The 25,941-nt window shown below is 46.1% G+C and overlaps 1 protein-coding gene and 1 long non-coding RNA gene across 8 annotated transcripts in view; one reads left to right on the forward strand and one right to left on the reverse strand.

The window, feature by feature from the left end:
* Window positions 1-25,941, reverse strand: part of Arhgap44 (Rho GTPase activating protein 44) — a 167,304-nt gene that overhangs the window by 42,347 nt on the left and 99,016 nt on the right. For 6 of the 7 annotated variants that reach the window (XM_063269017.1, XM_063269021.1, XM_063269020.1 and 3 more), the window contains exons 4-7: window positions 25,543-25,619; window positions 16,734-16,845; window positions 14,355-14,431; window positions 7,342-7,459 (exon numbers count right to left, since the gene is read on the reverse strand). In XM_063269017.1, the coding sequence (XP_063125087.1) occupies window positions 7,342-7,459; window positions 14,355-14,431; window positions 16,734-16,845; window positions 25,543-25,619 (384 nt within the window). Of the gene's footprint in view, window positions 1-7,341; window positions 7,460-14,354; window positions 14,432-16,733; window positions 16,846-24,268; window positions 24,825-25,542; window positions 25,620-25,941 lie in introns of those variants that run through there. The other variant, XM_063269022.1, reaches the window with a different exon arrangement.
* LOC134480809 (uncharacterized) overlaps window positions 24,927-25,941 on the forward strand; it is a 39,340-nt gene continuing 38,325 nt past the window's right edge. Inside the window, exon 1 of the long non-coding RNA XR_010055660.1 lies at window positions 24,927-24,973. This is a non-coding gene — a long non-coding RNA (uncharacterized LOC134480809). The remainder of the gene's footprint in view (window positions 24,974-25,941) is intronic.

The raw sequence follows: 25,941 nt of genomic DNA on the forward strand, positions 1-25,941 counted from the left end.
AAAGAGATGCAGAGACTCACAGCCAAACATTAGATGGAGCTTGGGGAGTCTTTATGGAAGAGCTGGTGGATGGATTGAGAGACCTGAAGAGGACAGAGATTCCACAGCAAGGGTCCACTAACCTGGACCCTTGGAGACTCCCAAAGACTGAATAACCACCAAACAAACAGCGATGAGCACAGGATGAACCTAGGACCCCTGCACATATGTAGCAGATGAGCAACTTGGTCTTCATGCAGGCTCTCCAACAACTGGAGCAGGGGCTGTCCCTGAGCCGCCTGCTTGCCTGAAAATCCCACGCCCCTAAATGGAGTGCCTTGTCTGGCATCAGTGGGAGAGAATGTGGCTAGTCTGCAGCAACTTGGTGTGGTGTGTGTGTGTGTGTGTGTGTGTGTGTGTGTGTGTGTATGCATGCACGCATGTGTGTGTGCATGCGCATGCGTGCGTGTGTGTGTGTGTGTAGTGTGTGTGCATGTGTGTGTATAAGTGTGTGTGTGCGCGTGTGTGGTGTGTGTGTATGAGTGTATGTGTATGAGTGTGTGTGTGTGTGTATGAGTGTGTGGTGTGTATGAGTGTGTGTGTGTGCTTTAATGGAAGAATGACACTCGGAGGGAGGTTTCAGCTTCACAAAAGAGAAGGGGGAGGTGGAATAGGAGGAGGACTTGTATAAGGGAGTATTGAGAGGAGAGGAGGTGATATCAGGATCCAAATAAATAAATACATTTTAAAAAATAAAATGAAAATATTACACCGAGATGCACAATGTTTAAATTTCAGCAGATCAAATAAAGACAAAATCTTGGGGAAAGTGACAAAGGGGAAAGGAATTAGAGTTTAACTCAGAAAGCATGCAAGCTGGTACACAGCATGGGGTGGGGAAAATATTAGAAGAGAAACATTAAAGCTAACTTAGAATCCAATACTCTGAGAAATTACCCTTCAAAAGTAAAGGAGAAATAAAGACTTGGCCAGCAAAGAAAGACGGAGAGCTGTGTTGCCCTAGACACGGCATGTCTAGCAAGCTAAACATGATTGCACAGAGAAAGAATATGATATGAAGAGACACCCAGATCCCCAGAAAGAAAGCACAGTGCAGAACAACGAGTGAGGGTGTGCTGGTCTCATTTCATAGCCTTGTGTGATTTAGAACACCTAGGAGCCATAGCTCTAGCCATATCTCTAAGGGCATTCCCAGAGAGGTTTAACTGGGGAGCGAGATGTCCTCTGAATGTGGTGGGTGACATTCAACCTGTGGGCTACAGCTCTTGACTCAACAACATGGGAGGGGTATATCATCTCTCTCTGCTTCCTAACATGATGTGACCAAGTGCCTCACGCCCCTACCATCGTGTCTCGCCTACCACGAACCACTGCACCCTCTGCAGTGGTTTGAATGTGAGCGGCTCTATTCGGAGGTGTGGCCTTGTTGGAGGAAGTGTGGGAACTGTGGGAGTGGGCTTTGACACCCCCCTCCTACCTGCCTGAGAGTCAGTCTTTTCCTGTTTGCCTGCTAAACAAGATGTAGAACTCTCAGCTCCTCTAGCACCATGCCTGCCTGGATAATAATGAACTGAAACTCTGAACCTGTAAGTAAGCCATAATTAAATGTCCTTTTTAAGAGTTGCCTTGGTCACGGTGTCACTTCACAGCAATGGAAACCCTAACAAACACACCTTCCAACTATTAGTTAAAGTTATTTTTTTTAAGCTGCCTCTGTCCTGCATTTTTGTCACAGCAATGAGAAAATTAACTGATAGTGAAAGCAAAATGAAAGCTTTTTTGTTACTAAGTGGTCTCAGGGGTGACAGTTCCCAAAGGCTAATACTACCAACAACGTATTCCCAATTGGGAGTACTTGGCTAAAAGTGCCAAGCGTGAAGATCCATGTTCCATCCCTGGATCACAATGATAGAAGGAGAGACCTTATTCTCTAGATTTGTCCTCTGACTTCCAGAGTGTCATGGTGTGCCTGCATACTAGAATTTACACAAAAAGAAATACATAAACAAGTACTTGCGACTTATGAAAGAGGACTATGGTATTTGAGAGTGGGCTTGAACTAGCTTGTAAATTGTTTAAGTTCTAGAGAAGCCGATAAAAAGTAAAAACGGGAAGATATCGTTACTTTAAAGGAGAGAATCAAAATCAGACAAAACGTTCAATTCAAACTAAAAATGAAAGAACAGAGGGAGAGAAGTACAAGAGCAAGAGCAGCATACACAAATCAGAAACACATACTAGATATCAACCTGCACTGTCGACAATCACTCTGAACAGCTCTAATTCTAGATCAACGATCACTCTGAACAGCTCTAATTCTATGAACCGAAAGACAGAGACTGTCAGAACAGCTTCACAAAGCAATGTCCATTCAACTATGCGTTGGCTATGGCTTTTGATTCATTTGTATAGATTTGTTGATTTTTATGTCATGCCTATGAGCGTTTTGGTGGCCGGGCATGCATGTGTATGTGAGGTACCCAGGAGGTCAGAAGAGGGCACCTGATCCTGTGGAACTGGAGTCACAGATGGTTGTCAGCTGCCAACGAGGTGCTTAGGAGCCAAAGCTGGCTCATTTGCAGCAGTGATAAATACTCGTAACCACCAAGCCTACCAGGTCTTAAATCCAGAAGAAACCCAGTCTAAGCAGAAATGCACATACAGATTCAGTGTGGAGGGAAGAGCCAGGCATGGGGACACTTGCTTTATCCTGACGCTCTGGAGGCTGAGGAAGGGATGCGGACTCTGACACTACTGTGGAATACAGGATGACACGCTGTCTTACCATCCCCCCAAGAGAAGAAAAGGGATATAAAAAGACAAACTTTGCCAAGACTAATCAAAAGGAAGTGGGGTTGCTACATTGCCATTTCAGATAAAGCAGGCATTAGAGTAAGGAAAGTTATTGGGGCAAGATGGGTAGGAAAGGACGCTATTAGAGAGGAATCAGTACTTCAGAAGACACAATAATCTTCGATGTATATACAGAACATCAAGCTATGTTCATCAATAACTTATAGAACTCCAAAGGGAAACACCATCACAGTAGAAATGGTAGCAGCAGGCCGGAAGTCAGCACAGACACAGGGGAGCTCAGTAGCAACACCAGTGGCAGAGGCAGGCCACACCTTCAACCCCAGCAAATGCACACCATTGGCAACCGTGCATGCAGTCTAGACCAAGAGAGACCACGTTCTGGGCCATCAAACATACTTGGCAAATGGAACAGAATAAATGCCTTACAATATCTTCCCTCAGGTCACAGAAAGAATTAAAGGAGAAACTGGTATTAGGCAGAAAGAACACTGGCCCAAGCACACGAGGGACTGAAGAACACAATGATAACTGACAATCCAATCAAAGGCCGGGGTCTTTTATGCCTGTTCTGTGCCGAGTGCAGGCTTCATAACTCTTCTGTGAAGCCGGGAAGATGCGAGTGTTATATGACTACAACATCCTCCATGCAGCACAGGACTTCCCAGTGAAGCAGCCAGATTCTAATTTGTCAGCCAGCCAACCAAAGGACCAGACACCCGCACAATGTGGAAACAGGGTGGAGATGTCCCTGTTTCTCTCTCGCAGGAACTAGTGTGTCTACTAGAAACAGCCTGCGACCTGAGCTCAGAGCCTGCTTTCCATTCAGCAAGGACACATTCTTAATTCCGAAGCTCTGAGTGTCCCAGCACATTCTGACCTCTATTGAGATTCTTCTCCCTTCGTTCCTTACTGCACATGAAGGGAGTGCTGAGTGTGGAGAACCGTATCTGCCTTCCAAAAACCAAATGGCCAACAGTATGTTTTGATTAATATCAAGTGGAGGCAGATGGGGAAATACTAGTTCTATGAAAACACTGCTTTCTTTGGCTCTCACCATCTATTCCCAACGTTATTTTACCCAGACCACTTCGACAAAAGAGCAACATAAAAATCTGTGGTCAATCGTGAGATTCTTGTGTTTCCCATTTATCACTATAAAAACAAGGGTAACTTCATAACTATTTGTATACGGCTATTTCATGTAGGAGAAATTATCATTATCCATAGAAAAATTATTTCAAAACTGAGGTTTTTTTTCCTTTTAAGTGTCTTGCTTAGTTGTTTTTAATTAAGAATTTAAAATGGGCACAGGATCAGAATAGACCCATCCTCAATAGGAAACAATCATAACATCGTCATTACGGACTTTTAAATTAAAAAAAAAAAGTTGCAAACAATGTTCTGACATATCCCTTTTAGAAAGGCCTAAAATCTCAGGTACTGACAACACGGGACGATGAGGCAGACGTGGAGCAACAGGAACGCTGCTCCTTGCTGCTGTGTGGAACACAAGAACGAAAACCTGTTCGCTCAAGGACAGCATCTGCGCTCGTAACTGCCAACAGTCGGCGGCACCTAAGATGGCTCCTAAGAATGGACAGATGATCTGTGTCCCATCCGGCAAATGCACACTGTTCACAATGTTAAATAGGAGCTTTAAACCACGGGGAAGCTTGAAGGAAACCCAAATGCCCAGTGTGAAGGGAAAGCTGGCAAAGTGGAAGGAGCTGTCTGCTCCATGATGGCAGCTGTGTGAGTTCTGAAATCTGCAAACTGACAGGGACGGTGGGAAGATGAGGCGCTACCAGGACTCGGGGTGATCCTCATGCCACTCTGATGTCAGACACACCTCACAGATTTTTCCACATCCACTCAAAGTACAACCCCAAAGAAGGAAGCCCCGGTGTGCACTGGTGCAGGCCGAGTGAGCGAGCCCCTGGTATAAACGGGGGCGTGGGAACTCTCTTTACACTATGCTTCCTCTTGCTGTGATGTTAAGGGTCTTCTCAAAACAGAACTAAAGTGCTCTTACTACTTGAAAACTTATTTTGAAGGTTTAAAAAAAGGCAAACATTTTTATTTTTCAAAAGTTTTGAGAGAAAGAAATGTTTGATGTGGGCCAGTTTTATCTTTCTAAGCATCCCTGACTTGTTCTTCAGAAGCTCCCACTATTTGCACACAGCTGTAAGAAATTCCCAGCTACCCTTTTGAGTCACAGACTTAGTTTCCTGCCAGGTAGATTCTGGTCTTGACTCAGAGCAACTCCACCCTGGAGCTGTTCCTTCATTTTACAGCCTCGCCTTGCATCCTCATCCACCATGTTGGTAAGAAACACCATCTCTAAAGAAACTGAGACAGCAGTCACAACCATAACTGCAGGCCTCCATATGTATGTGCACACATATGCACCATACACACAGCACATGACATGTAAACACACACGGTCTGGCCAGCTTTAGGGATCTGTCTCGTGCTCCACTCTAAACACAGGGTTGTCAGCATAGACTGCTAGGCCTAGCCTTCCACATGGATTCTGGAGATCTATATTCTGGTCCTTGGATACAGTAGGTGCTTTACCATCTGAGCTATAGCTCCCTCCCCATTACCTCTCCTTGTATCCATCAGGATACGGGAGTCTCCTGTGAGAGTGTGTCTCCTGGTAACATCAGGAGCTGCACCCATCAAGTCTCATCAGCACCACCACCCAAATGTGAACCAAACAGGGATAGTACCCATTGACATGCCAAAGTGGACAGGGAATGCCCACAGGCCTCAACCCAAACAAAGAACTGCAGGCAGCTAAGAGATGCTGAGACCGGGAGAAATAGTCTTACCCAGGGAAGGGCACCCCAATTAGCTACCCAATACCAAACAGTCATCCCTGAAACATTCATACAAGTGACACTATACAGACTAACCAGGGTATATCTATGTATTGGAAATCTCTCTCTCTCTCTCTCTCTCTATATATATATATATATATATATATATATATATATATATATATATTATATATATATTTGCATCAATCAACTTAAAAAGAGTCCATGAATTTGAAAGCTAGCAAGTAAGAGTACATGGGAAGGATTGGAGGGAGAAAGGGCAAGGGAGAAATGGTTATAACTATAGTCTCAAAAAATATCAGAAAAATGAATATTATGAATTTTAAAATAATACATAATTAATATACATTAAAATTAGATTAATTGTGTATATGACCTGACTTGTGGGAAAGATTTTCTAATTTTTTAACCTATCTTTCTAGCATTTGGTGAAAGTAATAAAGTTTGCTCAATAACCTTCCTGCCCTCAAAAAACAAAAATGCTTTTGAACAGAATAACGGGATATACAATAGAAAAAGTATACATCATGTCCGAATCAGCAGGGGAAGAGAATTACACTTCAGAAACAGCACACTAGCTTTGATTTGCCCTGACCCAGAAGCACACATGGCCAGTCTGCCTCAATCACAATGAACCTGGGATCTGAAGCATTTGTATTTCTCTGTTGGTTTTCAGAGGATGGCAGCCGGGGAGACAGAGGACTTTGAAAAAATATCCTACAGTGTTTCTAATCCCAGAGAAGTACTTAGTGTCATGTAAATGCAAGGTCAGTGCTACCTGCACAGTGTGGCTGCAAAAATCAATAGTGATAAAGCCCTGCACTTGACACACAGGCGTGCATGCATGTGCACACACACACACACACACACACGCAAATGCGTGTGCACACTCATGTACAGAGCTAACACACAATAGGAATGCAATGTACATACAGAAGTGCGTTTTCTCATATTTGGGTCTAAGTACATTTTTCACAGGTTTAACTTTCTTAGGGACCCAACCTAACACAGACATAAAGAGACATAAATATATATAGTAGCACTATGAACGGTCTATGACTCATTATGTCTGACACAATATGTATGCATGGGGGATGTTATAATAGATGGGAACAGTAATGTATGCAATGAATGACATAATCCCACAAGTACAGGATCCCAGCTCTTAGAATTAGCCTGCCCCCCCCCCCTCTCTCTCTCTCTGTGTTTAAAACAGAAAATGTTTTCTTTGTTGATCTCCACAGTTAACATTTGCAGTGTCTCCCAATAGGTATATGGTAGATACAGTGACTTGGGTAGTATTAAAAAGCAAACAAGAGAAGAAACATTTTAATATCACAGGACTTGAGGCTCATTCTAAATTCTCACTTGACCCAGGCACCTACAATGTATTCTTTGGAACCTAGTTGTCCTAAAGCTCCCCACAAAAATGAGGGTCATGCCCTCCTTGTTTACAGTGTCAGATTTCCAGTGACGGTCTGGGCCTCCCTGTTCAAGTGACCCTCACAGCCCCGAGTCTGAGTTCATCATGTACTCTCTAGAGTTATGAGTAGACAATGGGGACACTTCAATTAGCTGGAGTATTACCAGCTGAGTTTCAAGGAAACTCACTGACTAACACAGACAACCCCTAAGGTCTCCTCAGCCTACCCCAGGAGAGAAGAGCAAGGGGAACAGGTACCCGGCAAATCTCCACTCTATTGGCAGCTTCCTCCATCTCCTCCCTGAGGGCATCGGCTTTGGCACCCGCAGGCTGAAGGCTGCTGGAAAGCCCTGAAGACTTGGAAGTCTGCTGCCACCTGATGGAAAACAAGAGAGAAAAACGATACACATGAGACAGGTGTTGCTCAGGTGGAGCCCAGGTGGAGCTCAGGTGGAGTCCAGGTGGAGCCCTAATAGAGCTCTGGGGATAAGGCCAAGTGCTGAAGAAATACCTGGCCTCAAGTTGTCAGCAGGAGGCTTGACCAGGAAATACCAGTGCCACACTAGGAAAGAGGCACACCTTTCCACAGGAGAAATGAGTGAAGCTGAGGATCACATGACCCTACCCGCAGGACCAGCATCCTACAGTTTGCAACTGCGTCCTCTATGACCTTCTACATACTAAAGCCAAATGACAGTCACCATTGCTGTCCTCTTTTCTCTGACAAATGACAACTGTTGACATTTATGGAGCAAAGTGCGACCTGCTGATAAAAGTACATGATGCGCCTCCCTCAGATTTTGCTGTGAGATATTTGAAACTTAATCAGGCCCACCATAGTGAACAGCAACATAGCCCACATTTCAAAGTGACCAGCACTGCCTTTCAGTGTGGTCGCTGTCATTCATTTTAAGTTCCTCACAGTGACTGATAGACCTAAAAGCCTATTTGAAGGTAAAACTTTGCACTGGGAAATCTGGAATAGCATCAGGCTATTTAGAACATTTAGAAACCACATAGTAATTCCATAAAACTCTCATCTTTGCAGGGCGGGCCCTGGCCTCTTGAGGAAAACACCCAGGAGACATAGAAGGAGGAATAAATGTTAACACTTGTGTCTAGTTGCTGGAATCAGCATCAGGGAAAGACAGAACAGAATGAAGAGGAAAGGGCTTGGCAGGGTTCTGGGGAGGTTGAGCCCTCACCGGCTCACAGGGACCAGCAGGTAGGAGAAGGACAGACCAGATCATTATCGTTACTTGCCTTCTGGATCTATCATCTTCACCAGGAGAGACAGAGCTAGTTCTAGCCTGTGAGAAGCACAGTAGGCCAGTCAGGGTGACAAATGGCGGCTAAGCCTCACCAGTCTGGGAAGTCCGGAAGATGAAGGGTTGGGGAAATGGGTGGGAAGATGCCTTGCCTAAGATGGACTGCTGGAGCTCACGTAGGAATGTGGTCATGGGTTACCAAGTGTTTCAACTGGCAGGAGACTTGGGAAATCTTCCTAGGAAGTGCCCTGATGAAATGTAACAAGATGAGAGGTTTTCTTTTAAATATAATATTAAGTACTGACCAAACGAGGACCTTCCCCCAACCCTTAGATTGTGTCTGCAGCCTGGCAATTGAGGGGTCCAAATACCAGGACAACATCGTCCTCTGCCCCGGCCTTAACTCAAAAACCTAATCAGCTGGCTAAGCAGTAGCTCTACTGTTGTGCTTTCCCTTCTTATCTGCAGGGCAGTCCTAAGAATGTGGGGGTGTGGGATCAAGGGGGCATTTAATAGGAGAACATCACAAACGTCTCGGCCTCTCAGAATGCAACATGGGGAAACCACTGTACAAAGACTCTCAGACCCTGGGCTGGGTACAGGCTACCAGGAAGACACGAGCCCTGAGAACCACACTGACTCCAGGATAATCAGTTAGAGAAATGTTAGAGCAATTTCTCTAAGTTGAAACAGTAAGAGAAGCTAAGCTAGCAGGAATCGGAACAACACTCTCTGTAGAGACGCGCTCTGCATAAACAACCCATTTGTGCATGCTATCTGGAGTCAGCTACGTAAATAAAGGCATTAAAGTACTGAGAGAGAGACTTGGGTCAAACAAAATGTGGGGCATTGTAGTTATAATTTATATGAAACAGCAAATACACCTCCATGTTGACTATAGGATCAAAATAGAGCCACCATCTGACCAGGTTACCTAAGAGGAACTAGCTAATAGATGGTTTAAAGTGTGTGTGTGTGTATGTGTGTGTGTGTGTGTGTGTGTGGTGTGTGCATGTGCCTCTGTGTGTGTGTGTGTGTGAGTGGTGTGTGTGCATGTGCCTGTGTGTGAGTGGTGTGTGTGCATGTGCCTGTGTGTGTGTGTGTGTGTATGTGCATGTGCCTGTGTGTGTGAGTGGTGTGTGTGCATGTGCCTCTGTGTGTGTGTGCATGTGCCTGTGTGTGTGTGAGTGGTGTGTGTGCATGTGCCTCTGTGTGTGTGAGTGGTGTGTGTGGGGGGGGGCGTGGTGTGTGTGTGTGTGTGGTGTGTGTGCATGTGCCTGTGTGTGTGTGTGAGTGGTGTGTGTGCATGTGCCTGTGTGTATGTGTGTGAGTGTGTGTGTGTGTGTGTGTGGTGCATGGTGTGTGTGTGTGTGTGTGTGAGTGGTGTGTGTGCATGTGCCTGTGTGTGTGTGTGTGAGTGGTGTGTGTGTGGGGGGGTGCATGGTGTGTGTGCATGTGCCTGTGTGTGTGTGTGTGAGTGGTGTGTGTGCATGTGCCTGGGTGTGTGTGTGTGAGTGGTGTGTGTGCATGTGCCTGGGTGTGTGTGTGTGAGTGGTGTGTGTGCATGTGCCTGTGTGTGTGTGTGTGTGAGTGGTGTGTGTGCATGTGCCTGGGTGTGTGTGTGAGTGGTGTGTATGTGTGTGGGGTGTGCGCCTGTGTGCAGGATGGGTGGGGAGGACGTTCAGAGCCGTCTCAGCAGGTAAGAGGGCTTGCTACTCTATCAGAGGGCTGCGGTTCAGAGCTCAATTCTCCCATCAGTGTTCTCTCAGTATATTTAGATCTGTTTCATTGACTGGAAGCAGTCAGGACAGAATTACTTAAACATTGACAAATGCCATGCGTTCCATTCAGCCTTCATTTACACGCTGGTAGAGAAGATGGACCTGACAGATTCACTCGAGCTGTGCTAAAACTCAAAGATCCAGGCATAGAAGTATTGACCAAGACGTGCTGAGCGAGGATGGATAAAGATGACTTTAAGGGGCTCCACGCAGAAGCACTGGGGTATAGTACAGTTCCCGGGCGGCAGACAGGAGTGAAGAATGCCTGGAAGGCCAGATGCAGCTCATCGCCAGGGTTAGGACCTAACAAATGTGGCTGAATGGAAAAAGAGTGTGGGGGTGGTGGGGATATGGAGAACCAGCTGCCTCAGGAGAGTAGCTTGCCATTCCTGCTATGCAATACCACTCTGGAAGTCAGTATGAATTTTTTGGCTGTGTATCCTGACAGCTCTTCCTCCCTGCTAGCATTTTTTTTTGTCTAAGCTCCACCCCACAGTTACCTGGCAACTCTCCTCTTCCCCCTCCCCCTTTTCTCTGCCTCTTCTAGCCTCTTGACTCCCCTCCCCATGCCCTGAATAAACTCTATTCTATACTGTTCTGTGGCCCTCCCTCAGGGGGAAGGGATGCCTCAGCATGGGCCCGCTGAGGCGCCCCCCTTCCCCACACCTCACCACACCTCCACCAGAATATATCCCCCCCCTCTTTTTATAAACACACCACTGGCTGACTAAGTGTGCAGCTTGAAGGGAAACAGCTGGAAGCCAGCTTGGCTGGCTGCTTGATGTGGCTTTCAGCAAAGTCCGACAAGGCAGAGAGGCCCAGGCTGCATGTAGCCCCTCAGAATCAAGGGACAAGAGCAAGAACCTGTACTGAGGATGTCCCTTTCACCCTAGAGACCATCACCTGAATTGACTGGAGAGTCAGGAACTCAGGGGTTTGGGTCAGTCCTCTCATCAGTTACTAAAGCAGAGACATGAAGGGAAGCCAGTGGAGATCGTGAGGGACCTGAGCTATCAAAACCATCTGCCAAGCAACCTTCTATGCCCTAATTCACGGCACAAAGTGGGAAGCCGAAGGCCACTAACGGGATAAAGGAGATAAGTTGCATTTATAACAGGATTGTTTTGGTTTTGTTCCATCTTGCTTTATTTTTGTCTGAAGTACAAAGGTGGCAGAGGGTTTGTGTGCTGTGTTTTAGAGGTAAAATGCCCTCGACAGGCTCGTGTGCTTTTACAGTTGGCCACCAGCTGGCGGCGCTGTTTTCGGAGGTTGTGGAACCCTCTGGCCATGGGGCCGAGCTGGCATAAACATGACTGTAAAGGCTGGGATACAAATTCATAGCCCGGCCTTCCCTCTGGCCGAGCTTTGCTTCTTGACTAGTACGTGATGTGCCCAGTCCCCTCAAACTCCTAGTCCCTCAGCTGTCAACTGCTCCAGCCACCGCACCTTCTCTACCACGATGAAATGCATTCCCTGAACTGTGAACCAAAGTACCCTCCTGCTTAAGAGCTTTCTGTGCAGTGTCCCCTGACGGTGGGAGAGAAAACGACTAATACAGGGTCCAAGCTGAAATCTGTAAGGGCAGACATTGGAAAGAGGAGTTACAGATACCCTTAGCAGATTCAAATGTATAGCATGTATATTCAAATATGTTGCATGTATATTCAAATATGTCACATGTATATTCAAATATGTTGCATGTATACCCAAATATGTAGTATGTATATTCAAATATGTAGCATGCATATTCAAATATGCTGCATGTATATTCAAATATGTTGCATGTTTATCCAAATATATAGAATGACTGAGGGATGGAACCGCTGATCATGGATGAGAGACTCAGACACTTCCCTGGGCTTTCAGAAAGTATGTGTTGCTTAAATTCACTAAACAAGACCAGCCATGACCATGACTTGATGGTTACTCCCTTGCTCATAAAAAAGATTAAAGAAAAAGGCGTGAGAAGGCAGAGACAGGCTTCCACACTAGCATTCAACCATACACAGGAAGTCTGCCTTCTCCTTGTAGAAGCAAAGAAGACCTCGGGGTGAATACCCAGGTTTTTAAAGAAGGAAGTAAAACCCCAAGCCCAGGGAGGGACATGGTGTCTAACTCGTCACAGCAAAGAGCAGGTAGTGCTACTCCAATCAACTTCCATGACTCTCGCCTGACCCCTGAACACTTGTGTCATAGGTGCCATTTTCTGCAGTACAGAGAGACACAGTGATGCAGCAACCCCAGGCTCCTCATGCGTCCTGCTCTCTTCCTGGGTGCTCGGCATGAAGGTACCCTTGGAGTCACGTCGGGATTGTGTCACCACCCCTTTCGTGATAGTTACTTTTGGTTGCTTGATAAAACATCACCAGAAGTGACTTAGGGAAGAAAGCGTCTATTTTGGCTTGCAGTCCTGAGGGAGAGTCCATATGGCAGGGGAGGCGCTCACTGCACTGAGCAGGAAGCTGGGAAGCTGAGACGTCACAGCTCCAGCCACATGCGGAAAGCAGAGAAAGCAAACCAGGAATGGCCGCCCTCAGGGATGTGCTTCCTCCAGCCAGGCTCCATCTCCCAAAGGGTCCATTACCTCCCTAAACAGTGCCACCAACCGAAGACCAAATATTCAAATACCTGACTGTACGGGGACATGTCTCATCCCAATCCCGGCAGCCTGCCATGAAGGAAGGTGGGTTTTACCGCCTCCCACAGCCAACAGCAGACAAACGGCAACAATACCGAGTTTGTTTCCGGCCCTTTGCTTCCGGCTCACCTGATGACTGTAGCAAAGGGCATTCGCTTCCAACTTTATGGCCACGCTGTGAAATTCCCTGTGAAATTCCCTTCTAAAATGTATTTCGAAAGAGTCATTCAGGGGGACTGAGGCTTGGTCTATCTCAACAAAAGAAACTTCTCTGCTGATGTAACCCATGCTGTTTCTGGTCAGGGGTGACTACATATGCCTTCTAGACCACCCCTACCGCCCCAGTATAACATTCTATAGCGTGGCCTTTGTGTTGAAAAGCACTTGGGATATGCAGGGGCTTGAGTTACTTTCCTTGCTGCTCTTAACACCTCTCCTGGGGACAATGGCTGTAACTCCCTGTGCAGAGGTGAGGAGGTGCATTCTAAGAAGTGATTCATCCCAAGCAACGGGTCTACAAATGAGCATGCCTAGGATCTTCTTTCCTGACCTGTGAACCCCATTGCAGGCTCTCAGTCCTAAATCTCTCTGCCCAAGAGTTTCTGGGTTTGCTTGCTTCAAAAAAGTAAAATAAGATGAAATGATGAAATGACTCAGACTGAATTATAAAGGACTTACGGTAGAAACAAACAGTTCCTTCCAGACCAGTGTGTGTGTGGACTTTCATTCTTTTAACTTAGACTTGTGTGTGCACGTGCACATACACACACACACACACACACACACACACACACACACACAGAGAGAGAGAGAGAGAGAGAGAGAGAGAGAGAGAGAGAGAGCAAGTATGTACCATGTCCACACGTAGTAGCCACGGTCAACATCAGGGTCTCTGCCAATGATCTGGTGAAACTACAAGAAGTTTGTAGTTTCTGAGTAGCAGGTACAGAATGGCCCTGGAGGAGCTTCACAGAAGGGCTGTCACAGGGACCCTCAGTCTACACCATCCACTTCAGCAGCTGACACACGTTCAAGAGTGAGCAATGCACATATCTTGATGCACACATATCTCAGTCCTGCCTCTTGGTTCTCATGCCCACTCTCTCCCAACTCAGGCACCTTCTTCCTGTACCCCAAATACAGCACCTTAGACCTCGTGCACTGTGCCCCCTCTTAGGCAGTTTCCTCCACATGTTTGCACGGTTGCCTCCTTCTGGTTATACAGACTCTGACCAAGAAACACCTACTCAAAACAGCACTCTTCTGTTTCCCCATCTGATGCTGGTGCCTTTTCCTCCACCTTTCCTTTCCAAAAATAACCAGTGTGATTTTTTTTTTCTTCAATGTATGGCTGCCTAGAATTGTCCTCTTGCTCATGGTCTACCTTCAAACTCAACTGTAGCCTTCAGGCAGGCAGGGAACCCACGTTTCTGGTCACTGCTGTTACCCCCAGTGCCCGGTACACAGAAGGTATTAAAAACTTAACTGATGAGAACCACCCCCGTACATACACAAACCTTCTCCCACCACCCCAAATATCATGGTCCTGCCAAAGAGGCTGAGAAGAAAGGGAAGAAACTCTACCTGGTCCGGGAAGAATCCATGTCAAGCACCAGCTTTGCTAAATGTTTCCTTTGCTTTTGAATATTTGGAATCTCCACCTGTAGTTCCAGAAGAGGAGACACACAGTCAAACCCAAGGCCAAGTTTAATATCTGAAGGGCTCGACTCTCAGAGAGTACTTCAAGAATTACTGGCAGTCACCTGAATGTTTGCTACAAGTCTCCTGGTCCTTGTTTTCAGAGCAAACCATTTCCTCCTTCAGCACTGTCTTGAGTCTAATCAGCCACAAACAGGAATTAGGTTTCACATTTACAAGCTGATGCCAAGGTCCTGGCTCTAACAACTAGTATACCTACTGCTTTCCTTCCTCCCTTGCCTGCGTGTGTGTGTGTGTGTGTGTGTGTGTGTGTGTGTGTGTGTGTGTGTGAAAATCCACCTGAGAGTTGTCACTCACATTTCAAGGATGCAGTATAGTGTACTCACCCCAAGCTCCCCAATGCATTTCTAGAACTTACTTATCTTGCATACATGGAACATTGTTCCCTTGACCAGTAGCAGATAGATTACTCAATTCCTTCCCTAAGCTGCACCTGTTCTCTCTTCCCTGGACACCCCCCAGGCCCCTCATCACCTGGGGCCATTTCCAGGTTCTATGCATCTCTGCTTGGTCGGGGAAGGCCACACTCCTGCTCTTAGCCAAACCAGAAACAAACAAATAACAAAAGAACAAAACAAAACAAACAACAACAACAAAACAGAGCCAATGGCTTCTGTGTCTACTTCCATAAGGGCTAGAAGCAGGAGGAAGGAAGGGCGCACTACCATTTAAGTGCTAGCGGACTTAACTCAAGTGAACAGCTGAGCTCAGAGAAGCCATGGCCTTAGCAGACCCGAGATGCTAAGGGTCTGCTAAGGGATGCCACTGGGACATACAGTTTATATTTATGGAAACAAAGGAGCCATGCTAGCATATTTATAGAAATAAAGCAAGATTTCCCACAGTCAGCAGTGAATAACTCGGCCTCTGTGGAGTTCTCCGCAAGGGCGTCTTCCATATTGGTTGTATGTGGATGCTCTTTTTATATTTTTCTTTCTAAAAATGACTTCCTTGAAAGATTCCAGTGCAGGGTTTTGGTTCCGGGCCCAGCAAAAGTAGGGCAGGGTGTGAGAATTAGAAAGGAAAATTGGCTATGAATTGAACGAAAATCATCTTGGGGCTGAGGTTTTTTTACACAGAGGGGGAAATGTGAGAGAACCCTGGTGCTCTGTGAGGGACTTTCCGCCTGCTCAGCTAAGCTGGGCTGAGGGATGCACCAATGGGATTATCTTCACCAGCAAGAAGCATCAGCTGAGTGCACAGAGCCAGGGGTGGGGCAGGGCTGGGGGGTCAGAGCTTGGCTCAAGTCTCAGCAAGGAGCCTGGATTCCCTTCGGGAGTCTCCTGTCTCTTCCACCCCCACACACTTTGAGGGGTTGCGTCAGGCTTTGGCCAGAGCCTTATGAGGAGCAGGTGCGGCTCCTGAGTGCTCCCCGCCAGAGTGGGATGGGAATAAGGTCAATGGTTAATTGATTCCATCCACAGTGTGTGATCCAAAGGCTTACAGCTGCTCTATGCTGAGCCGTCAAGGCACCGTGTCAATTTATTCTCTGGTCTCCTTTAGGTGCATAACTGATTATTTATTTATACCTCTGCCTCAGAAGGAATATGGAGAGACAAGGACAGGCTGAAGGTGATCTAGAGATGAAACCGGATGTGAACTGGGCAATACTGGAAACCCTTCTAAACCTTCCAGTCCTATGAGATGACGTAATTTTAAATTTAAATGGGCAGGAGATAACTAGAATGAAATCTGAGTCTCGGGAGTTGTGCTAATAACCACATCCCATGTGTGTCACGGCTGAAGAAGGCCAGGGGCTCACAGCACAGAGACAGAAAGTTCCATCCCTCACACAGAGCAACTGTTAGGTTCTGTATGGCCAATGAGATACAACTGAGACAGCCGCACCGAGAGGCCCATAAACATCCCAGCTTGTCTCACTGGATGAAGCTGCGCGAAGTAGGAACTAGGAAAATTGCCTCCAAGATGTTAAGATAGCCTTTTAATAAAATATAAACTATTTTATTTTTATTTAGTATTGTGTAAAATCGAAGAAGAAAAGGACATCAAGCAAAGAAGTCTTCAGAGGCCTTTGCACCAGCTCCCCAGACTCCTCTCAGGAGGGAGCTGCCATTCATGCTACTGGGCATGGAAGCGGGTGTTGGAAGGGCCAGGGTGATAGGCTGGGACTTGGGTGTGGTCATGATGCATCCTGGTGGATGACCAGGTCAGTAACTGGGGAAGGGGAAGGAAACAGTGGAAGGAATGTCACTGCCCCAGGCTCAGCCTCAGTCAGGGTCTCACCTCCGCCAGCAGGAACAGGGGCTCGATCACATCCCTCTCCACTCGCAGCTCAAAGTGGATCAGCTCCTGAGCTAGCTCGTCCTCCGTCTCTCCACAGAGCTTCAGCATCTTCCTGCAAGCAAGAGAGAGCCACCCTGAGTATCCTGGACCACCACATTAGGCAGTCACACTCCATCATTCTTGGCTTGACAAACATCCCCAAGTCAGTGTCAAGAAGCTGGCTGGTTTCTATGGCTACCAGTGACCAAGCTGTTCCCATTGTCTCTGTGTCTGAAGTTGTTGCCTATTCCAAACAGTGCTGAGTGCCAGGGACAATGTGGGGTCCATGGAAACTATAAGAAATGGGGTGAGGGATTGGGGATTTAGCTCAGTGGTAGAGCGCCTGCCTAGGGAGCGCAAGGCCCTGGGTTCGGTCCCCAGCTCCGGAAAAAAGAATCAAAAAAAAAAAAGAAATGGGGTGGGGGGTGGGGGGAGTAGAGTCACCCAAACCCAATCCACCAGCATCGGGATCCAATTGCTTCCTCTTTCCTCTGGGATGGTTGGAGAGAGCAGGTAAGATGGGTCCTCTAACACACACCACACCTTCAAGCAAATACCTAAAACTCGATTCTGATAGGGCCTCACCAGGAGAAAATACTCCTAAGCCGTGAAAATTTACTTAGTACACAATGAATATTTAGTGTGTATATAGAACAAGCCAGAAAGTCACCCTACAAATTGCCCAATACAGACTATATGGCAGACAACATAAAGAGAAAGTTATTCCATTTTCTGAGAAAGGAAGACTATTTCAAAGATGTTAGTTTCCCCCAAGTGGCTGCCTTCTTAACACAGTACAATGTTCATTGAGACTCGGGTAGTTTTTTTTTTGTTTTGTTTTGTTTTTTCTTTTCTTTTCTTTTCTTTTTTTCGGAGCTGGGGACCGAACCCAGGGCCTTGCACTTGCTAGGCAAGCGCTCTACCACTGAGCTAAATCCCCAACCCCTCGGGTAGGTTTTAAATGCCAGTGAAAGAGTAAGCAGACAGTTCATTCTCAGCTGACAGAATGCCTCCTCTATTCTAATACGTTTGCACATAACATGATGCTACCACTCGGCTAAAAACATCCCCACCGTTGGCTTTGTATTCAACTTACTTTACACACATGGCTCTTCCCCCAGTGCAGGGACTGAACCCAGAGGTTTACACACAAGCAGCAAGAACGCCACACTGAACTTCCTCAGCTCTACCTGCTTTTCAAGGGGAGTGATCTTTAGGACTCGTTCATATTTGCTTGTGGAAATTAATCACTTTGTTACGTAGAGTTCCTTTTTATTGAACATGTCTACCTCCATGGTAAGCTTTTCCATAATCGAAAGGTTTTAGTGACCATATACACACTACTGCGGCATGTATGTATGCATGTATGTATGAATGCATGTATGTATGTACCATGTGTCACATATCACATCCACATGCATATACATGCATGCCCAGCTTCTTTCTGTTTGAGGCTTTCCACTGCTCTTTCCACTGGTGACTCTCAGCATGGATTCCTATCAAGTTGGTGAGTCTGTATGCCAGCTCTCTCAGGTTCTCCAAGACCCATGGTCCATGGAATATTCCTCACACCCTTGGCTACTTCTGAACTGGGACCTGGTTATTTGAATTTATCTGCTACTCTTTATATACTCATGTATCTGGAGGGAAATGGAAAATGGGCTCTAGTTCTCTATCTTTACTGTAAATGTCAACTCCCAGCTTGTGGTTTTGGTTTTGCACCTTTGGAAGGGTGCTTTCCACGGAACCTTCTGGCACTTTCCTTCATATTCCTTATGCTACTTCCTAGCTTGTAAAATATTAAGCATTAGTTGTTGACACCCAACTACATAAAATGATCATTTAATTTGTGTTCACATTTTATTGTTCTCTGCTTATTTAAAATATTTATATTTTATTATATATTACAGGCTGCCCATTCCCATCCAGAAATCCAAGCTTTAAATTTTTAATTATTATTTCATTTAAATTAAATATTCATATATTTAAATTATTATTTTATGCCTATGGGTGTTTCCATTCTTCTGTTCATGATAGGTGTGCAGTCCAGAAGAGGGTGTCAGATTCCCTGGAACTGACAGTTGTAAACTGCCATGTTTGGATCCTCTGAGAGAATAGCCAGTGCTCTTAACCACTGAGTCATCTCTACAATCTCCCCAAATCCAAGCTTTCCACATCACACCAGTCAGAATAACTAAGATAAAAAAACTCAGGTGACAACAGATGCTAGCGAGGATGTGGAGAAAGAGGAACACTCCTCCATTGTTGGTGGGATTACAAGCTAGTACCACTCTGGAAATCAGTCTGGAAGTTCCTCAGAAAATTGGACATAGTACTACCTGAGGACCCAGCTATATCACTCCTGGGCATATACCCAAAAGATGTTCCAACATATAACAAAGACACATGCTCCACTATGTTCATAGCAGCCATATTCAAATAGCTAGAAGCTGGAAAGAACCCAGATGCCCTTCAACAGAGGAATGGATACAGAAAATGTGGTACATCTACACAATGGAGTACTACTCAGCTATCAAAACAATGACTTCATGAAATTCATAAACAAATGGATGGAACTAGAAAATATCCTGAGTGAAGTAACCCAATCACAAAAAACCACACATGGCATACACTCACTGATAAGTGGATATTAGCCCAAAAACTCGAATTATCCAAGTTACAATCCATAGACCACATGAAGTTCAAGAAGAACAACCACCAAGTGTGGATGCTTCACTCCTTCTTAAAAGGGGGAACAAAATATTCACAGGAGGAAATACAGAGACAAAGTGTTGGACAGAGACTGAAGGAAAGGTCATCCAGAGACTGCCATACTGAGGATGCAGCCCATATACACGCAGCCACCAAACCCAGACAATATTACTAATGCCAAGAAGTACCTGCTGACAGGAGCCTGATATAGCTGTCTCCTGGGAGGCTCTGCAAGAGCATGACAAATACAGAGGCAGATGCTCTCAGTCAACCATTGAGCTGAGAACAGGGTCCCCATTAGAGGAGTTAGAAAAAGGATTGAAGGAGTTGAAGGGGTTTGCAACCTCATAAGAACAACAATACCAACCAACCAGAGCTCCCAGGGACTAAACCACCATCCAAAGAGTACACATAGACAGACCCATGGCTACAGCTGCATATGTAGCAGAGGATGGCCTTATTGGGCACCAATGGAAGGAGAAGCCCTTGGTCCTACCAAGGTTAGACCCCCTAGTGTAGGGGAATGTCAGGGCGGGGAGGCAGGAAGAAGTGGGTGGATGGGTGTGGGAACACCCTCATAGAAGGAGGAGAAAGGGGATGGGATAGGGGGGTTATAGATGGGAAATCGGGAAAGGTTATAACATTTCAAATGTAAATAAATTTTTAAAAAATCCAATAAAAAAAGTTGGAGTCTTTGAAGCATTTTAAGTTTTAGATTTTTTTTTTTTATAATGAAGACACCTGGTAAATGCTATAATTACTCTAAAACTCTGTACAAACTGTTTGGTCTCGAGCATTTAAGAGAAGCGCTTACTCCACCTGTGCTGGAGTTGAGCTGCACAGCCAGTGCGTCCTGGGCACTGGGCTCTGCACTCAGGCTTGCCTGCTGTGTGCCAGGCTGAGCCCCAAATACCAGACACTCTTCCGACCGGCTCAGGACATCAAATACTCAGTAGGTATGAGCTATGCCTTCTTGACCTCACCTCCCCTGGACAGGTGCCAACCTCGGATATATTCATTCCATTTTGCCCCTAGGATACAGCTGTCTTCCTGGAGTCTTCCTCCAGCACTTCTGGGCTTTGCCCTGGCTCTGCCCTGAGTTGATCGCCCAGCATCTTTTGTTCACCCTTCTCAGGAAGTGACATCATGTCTTAGGGCCACAGTCCTCAAATCCCTCTCTATGCATCCATGGACTGGACCTTGGGTACAGCACTGAACAGTGTCTCTTTTTCTCTCCAGGCTGTTTTAACCTGATTTTAAGCTTTCTTTGATGCTTTCGGTGGATCGGGAGGCACTGCGATTCTTGTTCTCTGTGATGGCACAATGCATATTTCCAGAGGATGTGCAGTCTTGGGTCACTACTATTCAGGATCCCAAACCTTGGGCTCTGATTAATGTTTTTTCCACTGTTGTAGGAGCTCCACAGGCCCTTCCAGTTAGGAACTCAAGTCCTTCCATCTGGAAAATGTTTTTAGATTATTCTTTTTATTATCGTTATGATTTCTTCCTCTCTTTCTTAAAACTCCTGCTATTTAAGCATGGCTTCTGGAACTGCTCCCCAGATTCTTCAAGTTTGTCTCTGTGCCATGTCTTTGTCTGCATGCTTCGTTTTCTGGACGATTTCCCCCAAATCATCTTCGACTGAGAATTCCGCGTCAGCAGTCATTTGTTTTCATTTCTTCCAATTTGCTTTTGATTTCTGAATGTTCCTGCCCCGTAAACATCTCATACCAATATCCTTCTGATTTCATGGCTGCGCGGCCTGCCCTACCATTAGAAAATATACCCAGCAGCTCTCTTTTAAAACCTTCCCTCCCCACCCCAATTCTAGTTCCTTCAAATCACATTTCATTCCGGGATTGATTGAGGTTGGACTTTCTTCAGATGCTTGAGGAAATTGTGAGCTTGCTTCTGTTTAAGGGTGGGGATGGCAAGCTTGGTGCATGAGATGGGGGGGGGGTGGGTGAGGCAACTCTGAGAAATGTCAGCTGAATGGTCAGGGTGAGCCATGGGCGCCTCTAACATCCTCACAGCCTTAGGTCCTTCTGTGGAATCTCACAGGTTCTCCAGGAAAGATACTTCTTTCCCCTTTCTTTCCAGGAGGAGAAAAGTCTGGGGCCATGGGTTGGAGGAGTGTCACATCTGTTACGCCTAGGAACCCAAGATTTTCCTCTCTAGTGACTGGTACAGCTGTACCTTGCTGTGCCCAGAGTTCATTACTTCAAAAGTGTTTCTGTTTATCCCCACGGAGAGCTGTGCTGGGGGTGGATGAGGAGGGGAACCTGCAGGTGTGAACAGTACAAACTTCAGGTTCCCTGGATACCTGAAAGCTTGAAGTCCCCACTCATTATTTTAAGAGTCTGTTCCACCTCAAAGTCCCAGAGGCCCAGATGCTGTCGCTCTGAGCATGCGAGAATTCCTTGCTGTATATTATATCAGATCTTGATGCACTGAATGCTGCTGCTGTGTGTGCATGGGGGTGGGGGTACTGTACTCAGACATGCCCAGTAGACTCCTTATTTGATACTGGTGTCTTTACAAAGCTGATGATCGAACCAGAGACTTCATATATGGTAGGTAAATGTGCCACAAGGAGCCGCATCCGGCCTGTTCTTGGTTATCCCTGTGGCTGAAGGCTCACAAAAGTCACTGCACTGATGTCTTTTTCTTTTCTCTTGCCACCATTGTGGCCATAATATGGCTAAGGAAAACAAAACTGTCTGCATTCTAGCTTTAGTAGATTCTGGAAAGGAGCGAGATCAGTGGGTAGCCAGCTTGTCTTTCTATAAACTCTACAGTGTCACTGTGTTTCTGTCCATGTGTACAGAGTTCACGTGTATATCCCTACGATGCTCCATATTTTAAACAGTCTATTTCATTTGCATCTGTGATGACTGGGGACACAAGCAGTAAATGCCCTCACCATCTCCGTTAGCTACTTTTCTTATTGCTTTGATGGAATGCCTGGCGTGAAGCAACTTAACGGAGGACGATTTCTTCTGACTCGGGGTTGTAAAGGGTGCTGGGGATGGCAAGGCACTGGCTTGATCATATCTCAGCACAAGGAGACAGAGACCAGACAAGAATGGGGTCGGCTATAATCCTCAAGGCCCATCCAGGAGAGTGCCTCTTCCTTTAGCTAGCCCCTACCTCCCAAAGGTTCACAAACCAGCAGCCACCAGCTGGGGACCAAATGTTCAAACACATGAGCCTCCGTGGGACATTCCCCTCCAAACCATAGCACCTTCATCGCTATCTCATATCTACCCTGTCTCCTCTGTGGATAGCTGAATTTTACCTTCTATTGGTCTCTCTCTTTCTCTTTCTACTGGTTTAGAAGATACAAGGACCATTCTATCCCTGTCCATGTGTGCACTGGGACTTCTCTTCAAGACTGTCCCCTTAAAGGGATCACAGATATCTTATGGACTCAGACTGTGGTCCAGGCAGGTCTGGCACTCACTAGGTAGCTCAGACTATCCTCTAATTTGTATTGATCCTCCTGCCTCAGCATGTCGACTGCTGAGATTACAGGTGTGAGCAACCACACCTGGCTTCCTATTCTTTTTGCTTAACATACACACATACACACACATACACACATACACACACATACACACATACACACACACACACACGGAAAGAGAGAGACAGAGACAGAGAGTAAATTTAAAGGTAATATATCCTACCTTATTTTCAAATATTTCAAGATATGAAAATACTGCTCTCTCCCCAGCGTTTCCTATTGATACTGCCTAGTTTTCAGTTTTACTCACCAAATTTATCATTCTTAAACTGTTGGGTTTTTCTTTTATTTCAATGGCCGTATTTTATTTACACTGAAGGACAGTAGAGTAAACCATCCAAATCATGCCCCTTTGGCATAAGGATTATTTTGAGGTGAAGGCAAATAGAGGGGAAAAAAATAAAAATTGTGGTCTTCCTTCCACCTCACCTAAATGCAAAATGTAGGTTTACAAACACGTCCCTCCTCCCTTGGACCTGGAAGAACAGATATTAATCACCAGATGCCTTCAGATCCCAAGACAGAGCCACAGGAACCCACGTTGTAATTTTTGCCAGCGAGTCCTGCCTTCTGCTAACTCCCCACAGCTTTCTCTTCCTACAATCTGCCACTTAAGAAACTCCTCTCCCTTTGTCTTCTCCTTGCTACTCTTTTGTCAAAATAATGCACAAGCCCACGTTCTAGCCCCCACCACCCTGCCCCACGGCCCCGGTTACTCATCACCTAACTACCCCATGTGCACGCCTCACACATGTTGGGAAAAGCGTCTGCTCGCCTACTGGAGAGCTGTCAGCTGTTAATCTTGTTTGCAGGGCCCTGGCCCAGGTGCCTAGGAAGGCAAGAAGGAGAATAAACTTCTTCCTCCCATACAGCACAGTAACCTCGAGTCCTTTGGTGTTATGCTCACCTCAAAGCTTTCCTCTGGACACAGTCCATTCCGTGAAACTTCAGTCTACTCGATATGCAAACTGTACTTTCAAATTAGTCCCTATCCTATCCCGAAAATCCTGAATCTCCCCTTTATTCTTAGATGATGACTTCGTCTAAACTGGACTTTCCTGAATTCTTACCCAGTACCTGAACACATCCTCGACCGTCCCCTGTCGTTTATTTAGCTCACGGATGGCCTGCTAGCAGCTTAACGCCTGCTGGAGGCCATCTTCTTTATCCTTCCGCTGACTTTAAATCATGAATGTCTTTCCATAGATCACAGAACTTTTCATGCTCCTTTATTTAAGAGGCACGTTTGTCCTCCTACCTACAGCTGAGAATCTTCACCTCCAAGCTTCCCCCTCTCCGCCATCTTACTCAGTACGCCGTCTAGATCCGCCATCTTACTCAGTGCGCCGTCTAGATCCGCCATCTTACTCAGTGCGCCGTCTAGATGGATGGCGCAGCGCCTCCTGGGAACAGGGCTCAGGGCTTCTTCAGCCTCTACCTCATTGCATTCGGTGTCCAAGTCCATCAACTCTGCATTGGTGCACAGCCTCTACTTTAGCTCACACGTTTATCAGCAGCTTACTTCCAGTTCATTAAAGAGTTCTGATTTTTGTCTTTGTTTATTCAGCTCTGCCGGCGCGATTCAATCTCCTTTGTCAAGGACTTCGTTTTTGATTCGTTAGACAGTTTCTCTCTAGTTTATTAGTTTGCACTTTTTTACTCGTCGTTCTGTTACTCTTGCTTCTTACGGTGCTGAACTGGCCGCTGAGTGGAGGACACTCTGAGGATTTCACCTCCCAGTGAGCTCTTCTTGTCTTGCTGGGAACCGCATAGGTTCGGACATCTGATGGCCGTCATCTGTCTGCTGCACTTGAGCCTGGGGATCTCGCTGTCCTTCGCCAGACTTCCCTTCATCACGATGACACACTTGTGACATAGACAACAGCACTTTGGCTAAGGGGCTTGATTTTTTTCCTGGTAACAACGCCCTCCTCACCCAGGACTAGATCGCTCTGGTGAACAGGTACGTATCAGCTCAGGAGCCCCAAGACCAAATCCCCAGCACAAAGGAGATTTATCTGCTCCAGAGGGACCAAGAGCAGGGAATAAGAGACAGAGACGGGAGATAGATGATGAGGGAGAAGGGGAAGGGGAGAATGGAGAGGACACAGGGATATAGTCCCAGGGGACAAAGGATTGGCTCTAGACAGAGACAGATAGGAAAACAGTGGTTTATAAAGGTAAAGGGGAGACCTGTGTTAGGATGAGGTGTCTAATTTTAATGGGGCCTATTAATTAGTTTAATTAGCCAAAGGGGGCTTTTGATTGCTGGACTTCAATACTTTGATAGCTGGAACTTGGTAGTCAACCACAGAAGGAGGAAGTGGGCAAAGAAGGGAATAGGTGTTCATGGCTAGCTTGAGGAATGTAATCTAATGGATTTTAGCAAAGCAGATGGAGTGAGGAGCGAGAGCCATGTTTGAGAGCTGACTAGAGTCCCTTCACCTGCTGCTCCATGAGGTGACTTAGACCCTCACTACAGATGGGAACTTACCTAGACTTAGTACAAACACACACATGGCATCGCCTTACCCGAGAAGTGTGTCATCTCCCAGGATCGCAGACCCCTCCATCAGGCACTGGGCCAGTGTCGTCAAAGGCAGCTTTTTCTGGAAAGGAAAAAAAAAAATGCCACACTGAGAACCTCCCATCCGTGTCCTCTGTGGCAGCAGAGTCGAATACTGGAAAAAAGATATTTTACTAATATAGATGTGGACCAAGCCAACTTCAAACCACGTTTAATCCTGAAGTGTTCATAAGGGTCAGACTTAAGAGATAACCACAACTGGAAACTTAGTAAACAATGTGCTGCTTTGAAGAGCCAGCCCATTCTACACTTTAAAGGTGATGTCTGATAACAGACAGACTACTTCAAAATCAATGAAGGTTTGAGCAATGCACTCATTTCCCCCGGGACAGCTATTTCCTTGA

The sequence above is a fragment of the Rattus norvegicus genome, chromosome 10 (assembly GCF_036323735.1).
Source record: "Rattus norvegicus strain BN/NHsdMcwi chromosome 10, GRCr8, whole genome shotgun sequence".
NCBI classification, from domain to species: Eukaryota; Metazoa; Chordata; class Mammalia; order Rodentia; family Muridae; genus Rattus; species Rattus norvegicus.